The 17807-nt window shown below is 37.7% G+C and overlaps 1 protein-coding gene across 1 annotated transcript in view; it reads right to left on the bottom strand.

Moving 5' to 3' along the window:
* MYOM1 (myomesin 1) overlaps positions 1-17029 on the bottom strand; it is a 127753-nt gene extending 110724 nt beyond the window's left edge. Inside the window, exons 1-2 of the mRNA XM_036905851.2 lie at positions 16875-17029; positions 2677-2975 (exon numbers count right to left, since the gene is read on the bottom strand). Of these exons, the coding sequence (XP_036761746.2) occupies positions 2677-2948 (272 nt within the window). The 5' untranslated portion in view covers positions 2949-2975; positions 16875-17029. The remainder of the gene's footprint in view (positions 1-2676; positions 2976-16874) is intronic.
* Between the last annotated feature and the right edge of the window lie 778 nt (positions 17030-17807).

Below are 17807 nucleotides of genomic sequence, written 5' to 3'. Positions count from 1 at the left end.
CATAGCAGGAATGAATAAGATGTGAAGTTGAGTATAGGAAAATAATTAGTTTCATTTCCCATAGAAAATTTGTTATCTGAGGCTTTTTATGGCTAAAATGGCTAAGTCTTCCAAAGATAATATAAAGCAAATATTTTCTAAATAAAATAATCAAAATGCTCAAAGGCTCAATTACTAATGTTCACATAATATAACATACTATGAATAAATATGAATATTGCACATATGGTTAAAAGAAGGATTTGCATAAAATTAAAATAATTTCAACATAACATTTAGCAAGAGAGTTAAAGTAAAAATATCTTCAAAAATAAAAATTCATAAAACTAGATTTTACAGCATTGGGGAAATAAGTATACAAAGAGTTATATTAACAACTATATGATAATGAAAATATCTATCATCTATATCTTATATAGACTCAGCCCAAATAGTCCAGGAAAATGGATATTTAAAATGTAATCCTCCTCTTGATAATTATCAGGGAAATGCAAATTAAAACCACAATGAGATATCACCTCACACGAGTTAGGATGGCCAACATAGAAAAGACTAGGAACAATAAATGCTGGCGAGGACACGGAGAAAGGGGAACCCTCCTACATTGCTGGTGGGAATGTAAACTAGTTCAACCATTGTGGAAAACAATATGGAGGTTCCTCAAAAAACTAAAAATAGTAATACCATTTGACCCGGGAATTCCACTCTTAGGAATTTACCCAAAGAAAACAAGTTCTCAGATTCAAAGAGACATATGCACCCCTATGTTTACTGCAGCACTATTTACAATAGCCAAGATATGGAAGCAACCTAAGTGTCCATCAGTAGATGAATGGATAAAGAAGAGGTGGTACATATACACAATGGAATACTATTCAGCCATAAGAAAGAAAGAAATCCTACCATTTGCAACAACATAGATGGAGCTAGAGGGTATGATGCTCAGTGAAATAAGTCAGGCAGAGAAAGACAAATACCAAATGATTTCCCTCTTTTGTGGAGTATAACAATGAAGCAAAACTGAAGGTACAAAATAGCAACAGACTCAAGACTCCAAGAATGGACTAGTGGTTACCAAAGGGGAGGACGAGTGGGGAGGGAGGGAGAAGGGGATTGCGGGGTATCATGATTGGTGCTTATAGTGTGTGTAGGGTCACGGGGAAGACAGTATAGCTCAGAGAAGACAAATAGGGACTCTGTGGCATCTTACTACACTGACGGACAGTGACTGCAATGAGGTATGGGGGGAGGGACTTGATAATAAGGGTGAATATAATAACCACACTGGTTTTCTTGTGAAACCTTCATAAGGGTGTATATCAAAGATACCTTAATAAAAAAAATGTAATCCTTCTCTACTAGAAGAAACCACTTTCCTAAATGAAGTTCTTAAACATTTCTATGGCACATTCTTCAAGAGAACAAAATGATACTGTTATATACACAGTGTTAATGCCTCCTAACTTCCCTGTGGAAGGCAGTTCATTTAAAGCAAGTGGTAAAAGAAATGGATTCATATCAGTAACAAAATTTCCACATTTGCAGCCAATGTAACGCCCTTATGAATATCCCATAGCAAAATATGACTCATGAAAGTAAGATTGCAAAGTAATGCTGCCCTATTTTAAATGGAATTTCAAAATGCTACCATCATACATTCCAGGTAACCTCCAGTGAACTCTGGTTCTGTAACAGAACACAATGCCCAAGAAACGACAGCCAAAGATCAGCTGGTGCTTAAACCCAACAGGGATTCAGAAGTTTCTGCCTTCAAAAACCATCCTTGCTTCTATTCATACAAATCACTGTGTTGTTTTCTTAGTAACTTTTTTTAAGTTCCAGAAATAAACACCTTCTCCAGTTACCCTAACACATATTTTGTGGACTTAAATTTTGTAAGCCTTAAAATTATATTTTGTTTATAACAAAAAATGCAACCCATGCCAGATGCTTTGGAGAGGAGGACTCACAGCAGCAGGTGGTTATTTACCACAGAGTACAGTGCAGAGAAGCCAACTGAAAAGTTCATAGGAACCAACACTTGTGCCAGGGACACTGCCACTGTACAGTGCCATGGTAGCCTCCCTGAGTGACCACACACTCACTGAGAAACTTTCTTCCCTAATATTAAAGACTATCAGTAATAATTGCTATTGAAATTTTATCAGTGAGGATGAGATGTCACACTCTCACCTGGAGGACCTCAGTTGCTGTTGGTACCAACAGCCTCAGTTCCCAGAGCTGAGCTCCACATAAAGGGTTTCTGGATATAACAGTCCTCGTTTATCTCAACTTTACTGTTTTCCAAAGACCTGCACCTAAACTCCACTCTTCCTAAAATCCTATTGTAATCTCTTTTCCTCTGGTATGTGGTCTCCCTCACTGCAATGGGTTGATAAACCTAATTTTGTTAGAATACAGGTTTATTTCTAGTAGTCTTAGGCTGACTGAGATAAAGCCATGCTTTTATAAAATACTCTGGATTAACAAAATATCTGCCACTGGGATAATAGCTCAGAATTTTTAAACTGGCTTTCAGATATCCAAAAAATAAAACATCTTTCTGCTGTGACCTGTGAATTTTAAACTCTGTGCTGGCTTCTCTCACAAGCAGAAAGGTTCTGAGGGTTGAAGAGCCATTCAGAAAATGTGCCTTTGCCTTAAGACCCAACATACCCGTGGGAGTAACTGTGATCACCGGCTGAGGCTGCCTCCCGACTGACTGCAGATGTGAGGGTGTCCTGCTGCTGGGAGGACGCCTGGTGGAAGGCCTCAGATTCCTGGCGGTGCGCAGCAGAGGAGCGGCTGCTATACGCTGTGGAGCCATGGGTATAGATGGCAGACCTTTTCTTCTCCTGCTGGTAGTGGCTCACGGTGGTACGCAGGTCCTTGTTGCGATAGCTGTAATCATAGTGTTTATGGAGTTTCTGATAAAATGGCAGTGACATCCTGTGCCCTTGAGGGAACAAGTCAACCTACAAGAAAGCAACAATTTTTGAGTGAATTTTTAAGAAACAAATCCCATGGAACAAGTCATCTAAACCAGTGTGCAAAAATTAATACTCTTATGATTCAAAATTCTCAACAAACTGGGTATAGAGGGAACATATCTCAAGATAATAAAGGCCATATATGACAAAGCCACAGCTAACATCATACTCAATGGTGAGAAACTAAAAACCTTTTCCTCTAGATCAGGAACAAGACAAGGATGCCCACTCTCACCACTTTTATTCAACATAGTACTGGATATCCTAGCTACAGCAATCAGACAAGATAGAGAGATAAAAGTTGTACAAATTGGTAAGGACAAAGTAAAATTACCACTATTTGCAGATGACACAATACTATATAGAAAACCCTAACTGCTCCACAAAAAAACATTAGAACTAATAAATGAAGTCAGTAAAGTTGCAGGATACAAAATCAATATATAGAAAGTTATTGCATTTCTATATACTAATAACAGCAGAAGGAGAAATTAAGAAAGCAGTATCATTTACAATTGCATTGAAAAGAATAAAATACCTGTGAGTAAATTTAACCATGCAGGTGAAAGACCTATACTCTGAATAATATGTCACCGATGAAAGAAACTGAAGACAACACAAATAAATGGAAAGATTTTCCATGCTCATGGATTGGAAGAACTAATATTGCTAAAATGTACATACTACCCAAGGTAATCTCATATTCAATGCAATCCTTATCAAAATACCAGTGGCAATTTTCACAGAACTAGAGCAAATAATTCTAAAATTTGTATGGAACAAAAGACCCTGAATAGCCAAAGTAAGCTTGAGAAAGAAGAACAAAACTGAAGGTTCCATGCTTCCTGATTTCCAACTATTCTACAAACCTATAATTATCAAAACAGTATGATACTGGCACCAAAAAAGACACATAGATCAATAGAACAGACTACAGTCCCCAGGAATGAACCCACACTGGTATGTTCAATTAATATGACAAGATTTATTGATTTAAGATGCAAGAACACACAATGGGGAAAAGACAGTCTCTTCAATAAATAGTGTTGGGGAAACTGGACAGCTACGTGCCAAGAATGAAACTGAACCACTGTCTTATACCACACACAAAAATAAACTCAAAGTGGATTAAAGATTTAAATGTAAGACATGAAAGCATAAAACTCCTAAATGAAAACATACTCAGTAAACTTATGAACATCAGCATTAGCAGTTTTTTCTGGTTTTGTCTCCCCAGGCAAGAGAAATAAAAAGAAAAAGAAACAAGTGGGACTATATCAAACTAAAAAGCTTCAGCAAAAGAAAAAGGCAGTCTACTAAATGGGAGAATATATTTACAAATGAACATATCCAATAAGGGGTTAAAATCCAAAATATATAAAGAACTCATATAAGTCAACACCAAAAAATCACAAAAATCCCATTAAAAAATGGGCAGAGGACATAAATAGACATTTTTTCCAAAGAAGACATACAGACGGACAACAGACACATGAAAAGATGCTCCACATCACTAATCATCAAGGAAATGCAAGTCAAAACCACAATGAGATATCACTTCACACCAATTAGAATGGCTAGTATCAAAAAAGACAAGAAATAACAAGTGCTGGCAAGTATATGGATAAAAGGAAACCCTCGTGCACAGTTGATGGGAATGTAAATTGGTGCAGCCACTACGGAAAACAGTATAAAGGTTCCTCAAAAAATTAAAAATAGAAATACTGTATGACCTAGTAATTCTACTTCTGGTTATTTACCTGAAGAAAACAAAAACACTAATTTGAAAAGATAGATGAACTTCTATGTTTATTGCCACATTATTTGCAATAGCCAAGATATGGAAGCAACCAAAGCATCTGTCAATAGATGAATGGATAAAGAAGATGTGTACAAATATACAATGGAATACTATTCAGCCATAAGACATAAGAAAGAAACAAATCTTGTCATTTGCAACATGGATGGACCTCAAAGGCATTATGTCAAGTGAAGTAAGTGAGAGAAAGACAAACATCATATGATTTCACTTATATGTGGGATATAAAAAAAGACAAACAAAAAACAAAACAGAAATAGACACATAAACACAAAGAACAGGGAAATGCCATACAGAAAGGAGGTTGGGGGATGGAAAAAATAGGTGAAGGGGATAAAGAGGTACAAACTTCCAATTAAAATAAATAAGTCATAGGATGAAAAAATACACCACAGGGAATATAGTCAATAATATTGCAGTATCTTTGTATGGTGGCAGATGGTAACTACACTTACTATGCATACTTTGTAATGTATACAATTGTTGAATCAGTATGTTGCATGCTTGAAACCAATATAATATTGTATATCAACTATACATCAATTTTAAAAAGTTATACTCTCATCTTTTCCAAAGGGTAAGTAGAAAATGATGTGACAGTTAGCTTAACTGTTTACTCATTAAACTCCCCACTGTTGCCCAGATGTGCTCCCTCCTATCACTGTGCCTTCTTCTTTTATGTTTGTATGTGTGTGTTTTAAATATCTACAAGAGTTTTATGCAGTTCACCTACCCTTGCTATTGTGCTTTCTTTCTCAGACCTTTCACAGTATATGTTCTTAATTTTCTGGCATTTCATTCTGATGGGGGCTTCATCTGGGAGCCTATATAATGATGGAGAGTCTCTGTACAGCCAATATGGTTTTCACTCAACAAATGATTACCAAGAACTTACTCTGAGCCTGGTACTACTCCAGCACAAGAAATACACAGAGGAACAGAACAAACAAAACCTCTGCTCTGATAACCTTATACAGAATCTTGTATTCTATTGCAGGAGATAGACAATAAAATAAATAAGTTAAGAATTAGTATATATTAAAATGTACTAAATGCTATAGATAAAAGTAAATCAGGAAAGGGGAATGGGATGCAATGTTCAACAGCCTTATTAGGGATGGCTCTGAGCATGCGAATATCCAGGATAAGAGTATTCCAGATGGAAGACCATTGCAAAAGCACTGGGGTATGAGCATACCTGTTGTACTCCAGGAGTAGTAAATAGGTCAGTGGGGCTGCATTGAGTGAGAGGGATGCAGGGAAAGGTGTAGGAAATGATGTTCTAGAAGTGAGTGGGGTGGGGAGGAAGGGCAGATAGTGTAAGGTCTGATAGGTGACTGTAAGGACTTTGTCTTTCATTCTGAAACTCTTCTCAGCTATTGGAAGGTTCTGAGCTGAGAATCACTCTCACTGATGTCTGAAGAATAGACTGCTAAGGCACAAGAGCAAAATCCAGGAGAATCAGAAGGCTAGGATGACCTGAGTTGCATAACCCTCAAATTCATTTGTTTAAGTCCTAACTGCCAATACTTCACAATGTGACTGTATTTGCAGATAGGATCTTTACAGAGGCAATGAGGTTAAAATGAGGTCATCAGGGTGGGCCTCCATCCAGTATGACTGGTGTCCCTACAAAAAAGAATTGGACACAGATATGTACATAAACAAAGGGAAGACTGTGAAGACACAAAAGAAAATGACTTAAGCATGAGCAACTTTTTCCTGGACACATCTCCTCAGGCAAGGGACACAAAATCAAAAATGAACAAGTGGGACTACATCAAACTAAAAAGCTTCTGTATAGCAAGGGCACCATCAGCAGAACCTACAGTATGGGAGAATATATTCATAATCAATTTATCCAATAAGGTGTTAACATCCAAAATATATAAAGAACTCATATGTTTCAACAACAAAATAACAAACAACCTGATTAATAAGTGGGCAGAGACAGAGAAGACAAGTAGTGACTCTATCACATCTTAGTATGCTGAAGGACAATCACTGTAATGGGGTATGTGGTGGGGACTTGATAATGGGGGGAAATCTAGTAACCACAGTGTTGCTCATGTGACTGTATATCAATGATACCTTAATAAAAAAAATTGGCAGAGGACCTGAACAGACATTTCTCTGAAGAAGAAATATAGATGGCCAACAGGCATGTGAAAAGATGCTCCACATGGCTAATTGTCAGGGAAATGAAAATCAATGAGGTATCACCTCACACCAGTTAGAATGGCCACTATCCAAAAAACAGGAAATAACAAGTGTTGGTGAGGATGCAGAGAAAAGGCAGCCCTCTTACACTGTTGGTGGGAATGTCAATTGGTGCAGTCACTATGGAAAGCAGTATGGAAGTTCCTCATAAAACTAAAAACAGAAATACCATATGACCCATAATTACACTTCTAGGAATTTACCTGAAGAAAACAAAATCCCTGATTTGAAGAGACATATGCACCCGTATGTTTATTGCTACATTATTTGCAATAGCCAAGATATGGAAGCAAACTCAGTGTCCATCAACAGATGAATGGATAAAGAAGATGTGGTACATACACACTACAGAATATTATTCAACCATAAAGAAAAAAGAAACCCTGCCATTTGCAACAACATGGATAGACCTGGAGGGCATTATGCTAAATGAAATAAGCCAGGTGAAGAAAGACAAATACCATATGATTTCACTTATTTGTGGAATATAAAAACAAAACAGAACAGCAATAGACTCACAGACACTGAGAAATGACTGGTGGTTACCATGGGGGAGGGTGGGGTGGATGGGTGGGGAGGGGAAGAGGGATAAAGGGGCACAAAAATTCTCAATCATAATATAAACTGGTCACTGGGATAGTCCAGCATGGAGAATATAACCAATGATTCTGTAATATCTTCCTATGCTGACAGATGATAACCACAATAGCGGGGGTGAGGATTTAATAATATGGGTAACTGTTGAACCACTGTGTTGTATCCTTGAAATCAATGTAAGGTTGTATATCAACTGTACTTTAATTAAAAAAACAATGGAATTTGGATTAAAGATGGCAGGGTGAGAGGTGAGGCAGAGGCTTCCTCCTAAAACTGCATATAATATGAAAATATAATTAATACAACTGATCCTGAAAAAGCAACAGGAAAGAGGACTGTGCCAGACTGCATACAACTGGAGAAAAGAGCAAAACCTCAAGGAACAGGATAATGTACCAGAGCTGTGGCCCAGCGGGACCCAAGCCCCTCCCCCACACCAGCTCACCAGCTGGAGGAAGAGAAATGGAGCGGGGAGGGAGTGGAGGCCTGGGACTGCTGAATTCCTAACTCCGGAGATCTGCTCTGGGAGCACAAACCTACATTTCATGGTGCTTTCATGATACTCTCGTGGCTAGGGGATTGGAAAGCTAAGACAGGCAGAATTCTGGGAGAGACAGATTCCAGCCACTTGTGGAAAGCAGGGACCCATATCTGGCTGCTCTGGAACAAAATAAAGGCGGGCAGTCTGAGAGACTTCCTAACAAGGAAGCCCTTAGCAAGAGGGCTGCTAAAGGGGCAAGGACTGCACAGAGCATAGTGCTCAGGAGAAAGAACAGGTAGACAAAATTGTCTGGGTGCACTCGCCAAGCAGGTTGGGAGCTTTCACAATTTCCAGGTGCTCCAGCTCCCTGGCTGGCTACACAGCTCCAAGGACCCCCTCCATGATAGGCAGTCTACTGCGCCTTTCTCGAGGCCAGCCCCACCTGGCTCGCAAACCGGCAAATCCTACCCTGGCATTAGGCCAGCCAGAGGGAAGATCTGTCTACAGCAACTACAAATGCAAAGCATAGAAGCTTATACCTGTGTGCTTGGCTCACAGGCTCAGGCAGTGGAGACAGGCATAGCAGCAGGGAAGCAGGAAACAGCTCTTTCCTCCCACCAGGCACCAATACCACTCCCTTGCGACCCCCGACAGTGCTTTAGGGGCTGAGCAGCTCCAGAGAGTAGAGCTTCTAGACACTAGAGGGCACCATATACAAATATGAAACACCAAAGGAACCTGGTTCAGAGAAAAATTAATGTAACTCCTGAGAAAGATGACATCGACCTCATGACTCTTCCTGAAAGGGAGCTCAAAATAAAAATCATTAACATGCTCATGGTGGTATGGAAAGATATTCAAGAACTCAGGAATGAATTCTGGTCAGAGATCCAATCATTGAAGAGCACAATGAAGGGTATTAAAAGCAGATTGGATATGGTGGAGGAGATGATAAACGAAATAGAAACTAGAAAAGAGAAATACAAAGAAGTTCAGGCACAGAGAGAAAAAAGGATCTCTAAGAATGAAAGAATATTCAGAGAACTGTGTGACCAATCCAAATGGAACAATATTCACATTATAGGGGTACCAGAAGAAGAAGAGAGAGAGAAAGGGATATAAAGTGTCTTTTTGGAGGTAACTGCTGAAAACTTCCCCAATCTGGGGAAGAAGATAGTCTCTCAGGCCATGGTGATCCACATATCTCCTAACACAAGGGACCCAAGGAAGACAACACCAAGACACATAGTAATTAAAATGGCAAAGATCAAGGATAAGGACAGACTGTTAAAAGTATCCAGAAAGAGAAATAAGATCACGTACAAAGGAAAGCCCATCAGACTAACATCAGACTTCTCAGCAGAAACCTTACAGGCCAGAAGGGAGTGGCATGATGTATTTAATGCAATGAAGCAGAAGGGGCTGGAACCAAGATTACTTTATCCGGCAAGATTATCATTTAAATTTGAAGGAGGGATTAAACAATTTCCAGATAAGCAGAACCTGAAAGAATTTGCCTCCCACAAACCATCTCTACAGTGTATTTTGGAGGGACTGTTATAGATGGAAGTGTTCCTAAGGTTTAATAGCTGTCACCAGAGGTAATAAAACCACAGTAAACAAAGTAGAACAGCTAATTACTAAGCAAGTGCGAAATTAAATTAACTATCCCCAAAGTCAGTCAAGGTATAGACTAAGAGTACAGAATATGGTACCTAATATATACAAAATGGAGGAGGAAGAAAAAGGAGGAGTAAAGAAAATAACCTTTAGATTGTGTTTGTAATAGCATATAAAGGGAGTTAAGTTAGACTCTTAGATAGTAAGGAAGTTAACCTTGAACCTTTGGTAACCACAAATCTAAAGTCTGTAATGGCAATAATTACATATCTATCAATAATCATCCTAAATGTAAATGGACTGAATGCACCAATCAAAAGACATACAGTCATGGAATGGATAAAAAACAAGACCCATCTATATGCTGCCTACAAGAGACTCACTTTAAACCCAAAGACATACACAGACTAAAAGTGAAGGGATGGAAAAAGATATTTCATGCAACTAATAGAGAGAAAAAAGCAGGAGTTGCAGTACTTGTATCAGAGAAAATATAAACTTCAAAATAAAGAAAGGTACAAGAGACAAAGAAGAACATTACATAATGATAAAGGGGTCAATCCAACAAGATATAACCATTATAAATATCTATGCTCCAAACACAGGAGCACCTACATATGTGAAACAAATACTAACTGAATTAAAAGGGGAAATAGAATATGATGCATTCATTCTAGGAGACTTCAACACTCCACTCACTCAGAAAGACAGCTCTACCAGACAGAAAATAAGTAAGGACACAGAGGCACTGAACACACATTAGAACAGATGGACCTAACAGACATCTACAGAGCTCTACACCCAAAAGCAGCAGAATACACATTCTTCTCAAGTGCACATGGAACATTTTCAAGAACAGATCATATACTAAGGCACAAAAAAGAGCCTCAGTAAATTCCAAAAGATTGAAATTGTACCAACCAGTTTCTCAGATCACAAAGGTATGAAACTAGAAATAAATTACATAAAGAAAATGAAAAAATCCCACAAACACATGGAGGCTTCACAATATGCTCCTAAGTAACCAATGGATCAATGACCAAATAAAAACAGAGATCAAGCAATATATGGAGACAAATTACAACAATAATTCAACACCGCAAACTCTGTGGGACACAGCCAAGGCCGTGCTAAGAGGAAAGTACATTGCAATACAGGCCTACCTCAGGAAAGAAGAACAATCTCATATAAGGGATCTAAACTCATAATTAATGAAATGAGAAAAAGAAGAACAAATGAGGCCCAAAGTCAGTAGAAGGAGGGACATAATAAAGATTAGAGGAGAAATAAATAAAATTGAGAAGAATAAAAAAATAGAAAGAATCAATGAAAGCAAGAGCTGGTTCTTTGAGAAAATAAACAAAATAGATAAACCCCTAGCCAGACTTATCAAGAAAAAAAGAGAGTCTACACACATAAACAGAATCAGAAATGAGAAGGGAAAAATCACCATGGACACCACAGAAATAAAAAGAATTATCAGAGAATACAATGAAAAATTATATGCTAACAAACTGGATAACCTAGAAGAAATGGACAACTTTCTAGATAAATACAACCTTCCAAGGATGACCAAGGAAGAAACAGACCAATTACCAGCAACGAAATTGAACCAGTAATCAAAAAACTATCTAAGAACAAAACCCCTGGACCAGATGGCTTCACTGATGAATTTTAGTGAAGACCTAATACCCATTCTCCTTAAAGTTTTCCAAAAAGTAAAAGAGGAGGGAATACTTCCAAACTCATTCTATGAGGCCAGAATCACTCTAATACCAAAACCAGGCAAAGACACCACACACAAAAAAATTACAGACCAATATCCCTGATGAACACAGATGCAAAAATACTCAACAAAATATTTGCAAACCAAATTCAAAAATATACATCAAAAAGATCATCCATCATGATCAAGTAGGATATATTCCAGGGATGCAAGGATGGTACAATATTCTAGAATCCATCAACATCATCCACCACATCAACAAAAAGGATAAAAAAACCACGTGATTATGACCACAGATGCTGAAAAAGCATTTGACAAAATTCAACATCCATTCATGATTAAAACTCTCAACAAAATGGGTATAGAGAGCAAGTACCTCAACATAATATAGGCCATGTATGACAAACCCACAGCCAACATTATACTTAACAGTGAGAAGCTGAAAGCTTTTCCTTTAAGACAGGGAACAAGACAAGGATGCCCACTCTCCCCATTTTTATTCAACATAGTTCTGGAGATCCTAGCCATGGCAATCAGACAACACAAAGAAATAAAAGGTGTCCAGATAAGTAAGGAAGGAGTTAAACTGTCACTGTTTGCAGATAATATTGTACATTAAAAAACCTGAAGAATCCACTCCAAAACTATTAGATCTAATATCCGAATTCAGCAAAGTTGCAGGATACAAAATTAATACACAGAAATCTGTTGCATTCCTATACACTAATAATGAACTAGCAGAGAGAGAAATCAGGAAAACAATCCCATTCACAATTGCATCAAAAAGAATAAAATACCTAGGAATAAACCTAACCAAGGAAGTGAAAGACCTATACTCTGAAAACTACAAGACACTCATGAGAGAAATTAAAGAAGATACCAATAAATGGATACACATCCCATGCTCATGGATAGGAAGAATTAATATTGTCAAAATGGCCATCCTGCCTAAAGCAGTCTATAGATTCAATGCAATTCCTATCAAAATACCAACAACATTCTTCAATGAACTAGAGAAAATCATCCTAAAATTCCTATGGAACCACAAAAGACCTCAAATGCCCAAAGCAATCCTGAGAAGAATAAAGCAGGGGGAATTATGCTCCCCAACTTCAAGCTCTACTACAAAGCCACAGTAATCCTACCAAAGACACAGGCAAAACAATCCTACCATTTGCAACAACGTGGATGGAGCTGGAGGACATTTTTCTCAGTGAAATAAGCCAGGTGGAGAAAGACAAATGCTAATCAAGACAATTTGGTACTGGCACAAGAACAGACCCATAGACCAATGGAACAGACTAGAGAGTCCTGATATAAACCCAACCATATATGGTCAATTAATATATGATAAAGGAGCCATGGACATACAATGGGGAAATGACAGCCTCTTCAACAGCTGGTGTTGGCAAAATTGGACAGCTACATGTAAGAGAATGAAACTGGATCACTGTCTAACCCCATACACAAAAGTAAACTTGAAATGGATTAAAGACTTGAATATAAGTCATGAAATCATAAAACTCTTAGAAGACAACACAGGTAAACATCTCCTGAATATAAGCATGAGAAACTTCTTCCTGAATGCATCTCCTCGAGAAAGGGAAACAAAAGCAAAAATGAACTCATGGGACTGTATCAAACTAAAAAGTTTCTGTACAGCAAAGGACACCATCAACAGAATAAAAAGGCATCCTACAGTGTGGGAGAATGTATTTACAAGACATATCTGACAAGGGGTTAACACCCAAAATGTATAAAGAACTTATACGCCTCAACACCCAAAAAGCAAATAACCTGATTAACATATGGTCAGAGGATATGAAGAGACAGATCTCCAAAGAAGAAATTCAGATGGCCAACAGGCACATGAAAAGATGCTCCACATCACTAATCATCAGGGAAATGCAAATTAAAACCAGAATGAGATATCACCTCACACCAGTAAGGATGGCCAGCATGGAAAAGACTAAGAACAAAAAACGCCGGCGAGGATGTGGAGAAAGGAGAACCGTCCGACACTGCTGGTGGGAATGTAAGCTAGTTCCACCATTGTGGAAAGCAATATGGAGGTTCCTCAAAAAACTAAAAATAGAAATACCATTTGACCCCGGAATCCCACTCCTTGGAATTTACGCAAAGAATACAACTTCTCAGATTCAAAGACATATGCACCCCTATGTTTACTGCAGCACTTTTTACAATAGCCAAGATATGGAAGCAACCTAAGTGTCCATCAGTAGATGAATGGATAAAGAAGATGTCATACATATACACAATGGAATATTATTCAGCCATAAGAAGAAAACAAATCCTACCATTTGCAACAACATGGATGGAGCTGGAGGACATTATGCTCAGTGAAATAAGCCAGGTGGAGAAAGATAAATGCCAAATGATTCCCCTCATTTGTCGAGTATAACAATGAAGCAAAACTGAAGGAACAAAATAGCAGCAGACTCAGAGACTCCAAGAATGAACTAGTGGTTACCAAAGAAGAGGGGTGTGGGAGGGTGGGTGGGGAGGGAGGGAGAAAGGGATTGAGGGGTATTATGTTTAGTACACATGGTGTGGGGGTCATGGGGAGAACAGTGTAGCACAGAGAAGGCATATAGTGGATCTGTGGCATCTTGCTGCACTGATTAACAGTGACTGTATTGGGGTGTGGGTGGGGACTTGATAATATGGGTAAATGTAGTAACCACATTGTTTTTTCACGTGAAATCTTCATAAAAGCGTATATCAATCATACCCTAAAAAAATAAAAAAATAAAAACACAATGAAATAATAAAAGGATTGACTACCCACAACCCAAGAAAGAGAAGCCTCAGGAAAAAACAACTCTGCCAACACCCTGAACTCAAATTTCTAGCCTCTAGACTTGTGAGACAGTAAATTTCCATTAAGCCACCTAGTCTGTAGTACTTGTTAGGGCAGCCATAGCAAATGAGGACATTACAATCATCCACGTTAGATATGAAAGTGGTTGCACTCTATGTTTGAGAAGTGATCAAACTCTGCACATGTTTTGAAGGTAGAACCAACAGCATTTGTTGTAAGTTCAGAATTAGGGTGTGAGAGAAGAAGATGGGTGAGAGATGAGTCCATGGTTTTTGCAAGAAGGCTGAAGTTACTATTAATTGAAATGGGCAGGAGTGTAAGAAAGCAACAGTTTGGAATGGAAGTATAGGAGACTTTTTTGAGATATTTTGCATTTGAATCCCTGCTAGACATCCAAGATGTTATCTGGGAAGTTGAGTATATGACTTTTGAGTACAGGGTAAAGGTCTAGGGCAGACACCTACCTTTGGGAGTCACTAGCATATAGATGATATTTAAAGGCAAAAGAGATAGATGAGAATCATTGTAAATGGAAAAGGAAATCCTTGGAATGAACAATAAAGTATGCTTTTATAATCATATGACAAGCTCTTTCAAATCTCACAAACACTTCGGAAAGGTAATGTATCAAACCAGAAAAATTACTTACTCCATTAAGAATATAAAAGGCTTATAGTCTTCTTATGTAAAGAAGAAAGTCAGTCATCAGTGTAGCAGTTTGCATTGTGAACTTGTGCTAACAGTTCAACTGAAAGTCAAAGATACATTTGCTTCGCACCAGGAGGGGAGATTTCACATTCATTAGCTTTCTTGAATAATGTGTCTACTGACAAGAAGGAGCCTATCAGCCACAGTGATAACACTGGATGAAGTAATACTTTCAGGGAAGTTCCCTTTTCCCCATTTTTAATGCTTTGGTGCATGTTGTGAAATGTTATTTTTAACTTTATAAGTAAAATTCATTATGAAATAATCCATTTCTTCCACATTTTTAAAAATTCTAATTGGAGAATGAATCCTTTTAAATTTGTCATTTTTCTTTGTCAAGTTTAAATCTACTTTTTACTTAAACTATTTAAAAAGTCAGTATGTATTCCCTACAGAAAATACAGCAAACTCCATTCCAGAAATATTTATCTTAGGGCTCATGGAATATATCAGTCTACATGGGATTTCCCAAGAGGAAAAAATAGCTACTAACAATTTGCTGCAACCCTTAAATATGTTGCTATCTTCTGTTCTAAAACATACAGAATAATTATCATGCATAATGAATAATTATTAGATAAATGTTAATAAAACAAAAGGGTTAGAAAATGTTAATATAGAAGACTATTACATTAGGCAGTTATAAAGATGTAAGTTTTTATAATGATACATACATAAATTTATAATGATACATACATAAAATTACAACATGGCAAATATTATTTGATGATATCCAAATAAATAATGAATGACCTCCCTATGTGTGAGTGAGTTAGATATTCTTTCCAAGTTTCAGTTCGGTGGTTTGGTTGAAACCTGGAATGGATAAGGATAAGCTAAATTCACAACCCAAGTGACCTGAAATGCTGTCATTTTCAAAAAACAAAAATTTTGAATATCTTGATCCAATTGTGTTTTCCACTTCTCTGCCTCTATTTTCCCCAAATATATTTATTTTTAATAATACTTAATATTCCAGCACATAAATAATGTATTACAAGTACACAGGGTTTGGCTTGAGATCAACAGAGCTAGTTATCATAGCTCTGACCTCTAGAACAAAGGTACAATTACCTTCTCTTCAAGCAAGTTAGTTTAGCCCCAACACATGACACCTAGAGTATACTGGGAGGAAAGATGGTTTGGTTGCCTTCTGTTCCTTTAAGACTTACATTTTCTTCCTGAAAATAATTTGGGAATTTAGGAAGGAAGACTAACTCCATTGCTGTAATCTTCATATGATACTTTTGTACAGGTATTAGAGGCCAAAAGCTGATTAAAATTGCTCACAGAAAGTATTAACTTTTGGATCATTATGTGGGGATCTATGTCACCACGGGAATATTACTTAACCATTTTCAGGTTAGGAATATCATACTGCACTCTTAAATTTATCCACATGGCATTGCCTGAGCAAAACCACCGAATTAAAAACAGGGACTTCAGAACTAATATATCTCCTTTTGGTATAATTTGTAATGAGGGAGTACTGCAGGCACATGGAAGATAGAAAACACATGATTTCCTGTCACCTTATCCATTCCAGGTTTCAACCAAACCACTGAAGTGAAACTTGGAAGGAGTATGTAACTCACACAGTGCCATCTGAGACAGATACTCTCACCTTATAGTTCTGGGTACAGCAACTTAATCTAAAGAGAATACAGTGATCTGACAGAATAGCTGTGCCAGCAAAAACTGGCACCCAGCTACTTTGGTCTTCCTTCCCAGGGGCTCTACTTTCCTATCTCTGCTATTCTGACATCTCTCAGAAAACTGCTGAGCTCAGAAGATAAAGAGAAAGCACACACACACAGTGCTGTGAAGTACATAAAATATCAAGAGCGCTCTACCTCAAATGTCACACTTACCAGTTTGAAAAGCAGTGATGGTGGTATAAGTGTTCAGATGTGGCCGTGGAGCTGGTGGGAGAAGGAAAAATCCACGCAGGCTGAATCCAAGAAAAAAAGAGGCAGGGCTAAACACAGGACCCTGGGGGCCAGTTCAAAAATAATGCATGTGGTCAGGCAGTAGAATGTCAGAGCTACATAGCCAGCCTTTTATGGCCAAGAAGGCAGACAAATATAGCAGCAAATAGGGAGGGTAGTCCTAAACCGAGAGGAAGAAAGGGACACTGGCAGTAGCTTCCTCAGTAATGTAAGTCAATTAATACCAATCAATGGATCTGGCCTGATTAAACCAAATGTACAATTTTTACTTGGCTATAAGAACTATTTTTTAATATCGCTTTATCATTGGATATTTAAAAGTGTAATGGAAAGAGTGGTTTCTGTTGAGAGCTAAAAATAGGATGTAGTAATCTGATTCCCAAAATGGACTTCATGGAATTTTAATGTTAAGATATGGTTCTGGGTGTGCTATTCATAATACATGCACAGCACGTTTAAAAGACACAAAGTGAAAAAAGAACTTGAGGCTAACTAAAGGCAAAACAAGTTAGAAATGGATTACAGTGGTGGCAATTTTGGCCTGAGTATATGCATTTACCGTTTCTCTCATTTCAGGGGAATTTAAAAAGTCACAGCTTCAAGTTTGAAAATATGAATCTCTATTCATTAACTAAAGCTTTTGAGAAGCAATCTACTTATCTTTCCTAAAGTCAGAGTAAGGTCAGTCTAACAAGCAACTCTCTCTTTGTTTTTTAGACTATATAACAAATTAAGAAGTGGTATAATCTGCTGGTTAGAGCCTGCACTTTGGACTCAGACCAGACCTAGATCACTGGCCATCATTGGCACTATATAGCCTTGCAACTTAAAGCAATTTATTTTTCCTCCTAAACT

This window comes from Manis pentadactyla, chromosome 6, assembly GCF_030020395.1.
Source record: "Manis pentadactyla isolate mManPen7 chromosome 6, mManPen7.hap1, whole genome shotgun sequence".
In the NCBI taxonomy this organism is placed as follows: Eukaryota; Metazoa; Chordata; class Mammalia; order Pholidota; family Manidae; genus Manis; species Manis pentadactyla.
The sequence above is the reverse complement of the archived record's forward strand: the minus strand, read 5'-3'. Positions and strand labels throughout refer to the sequence as shown.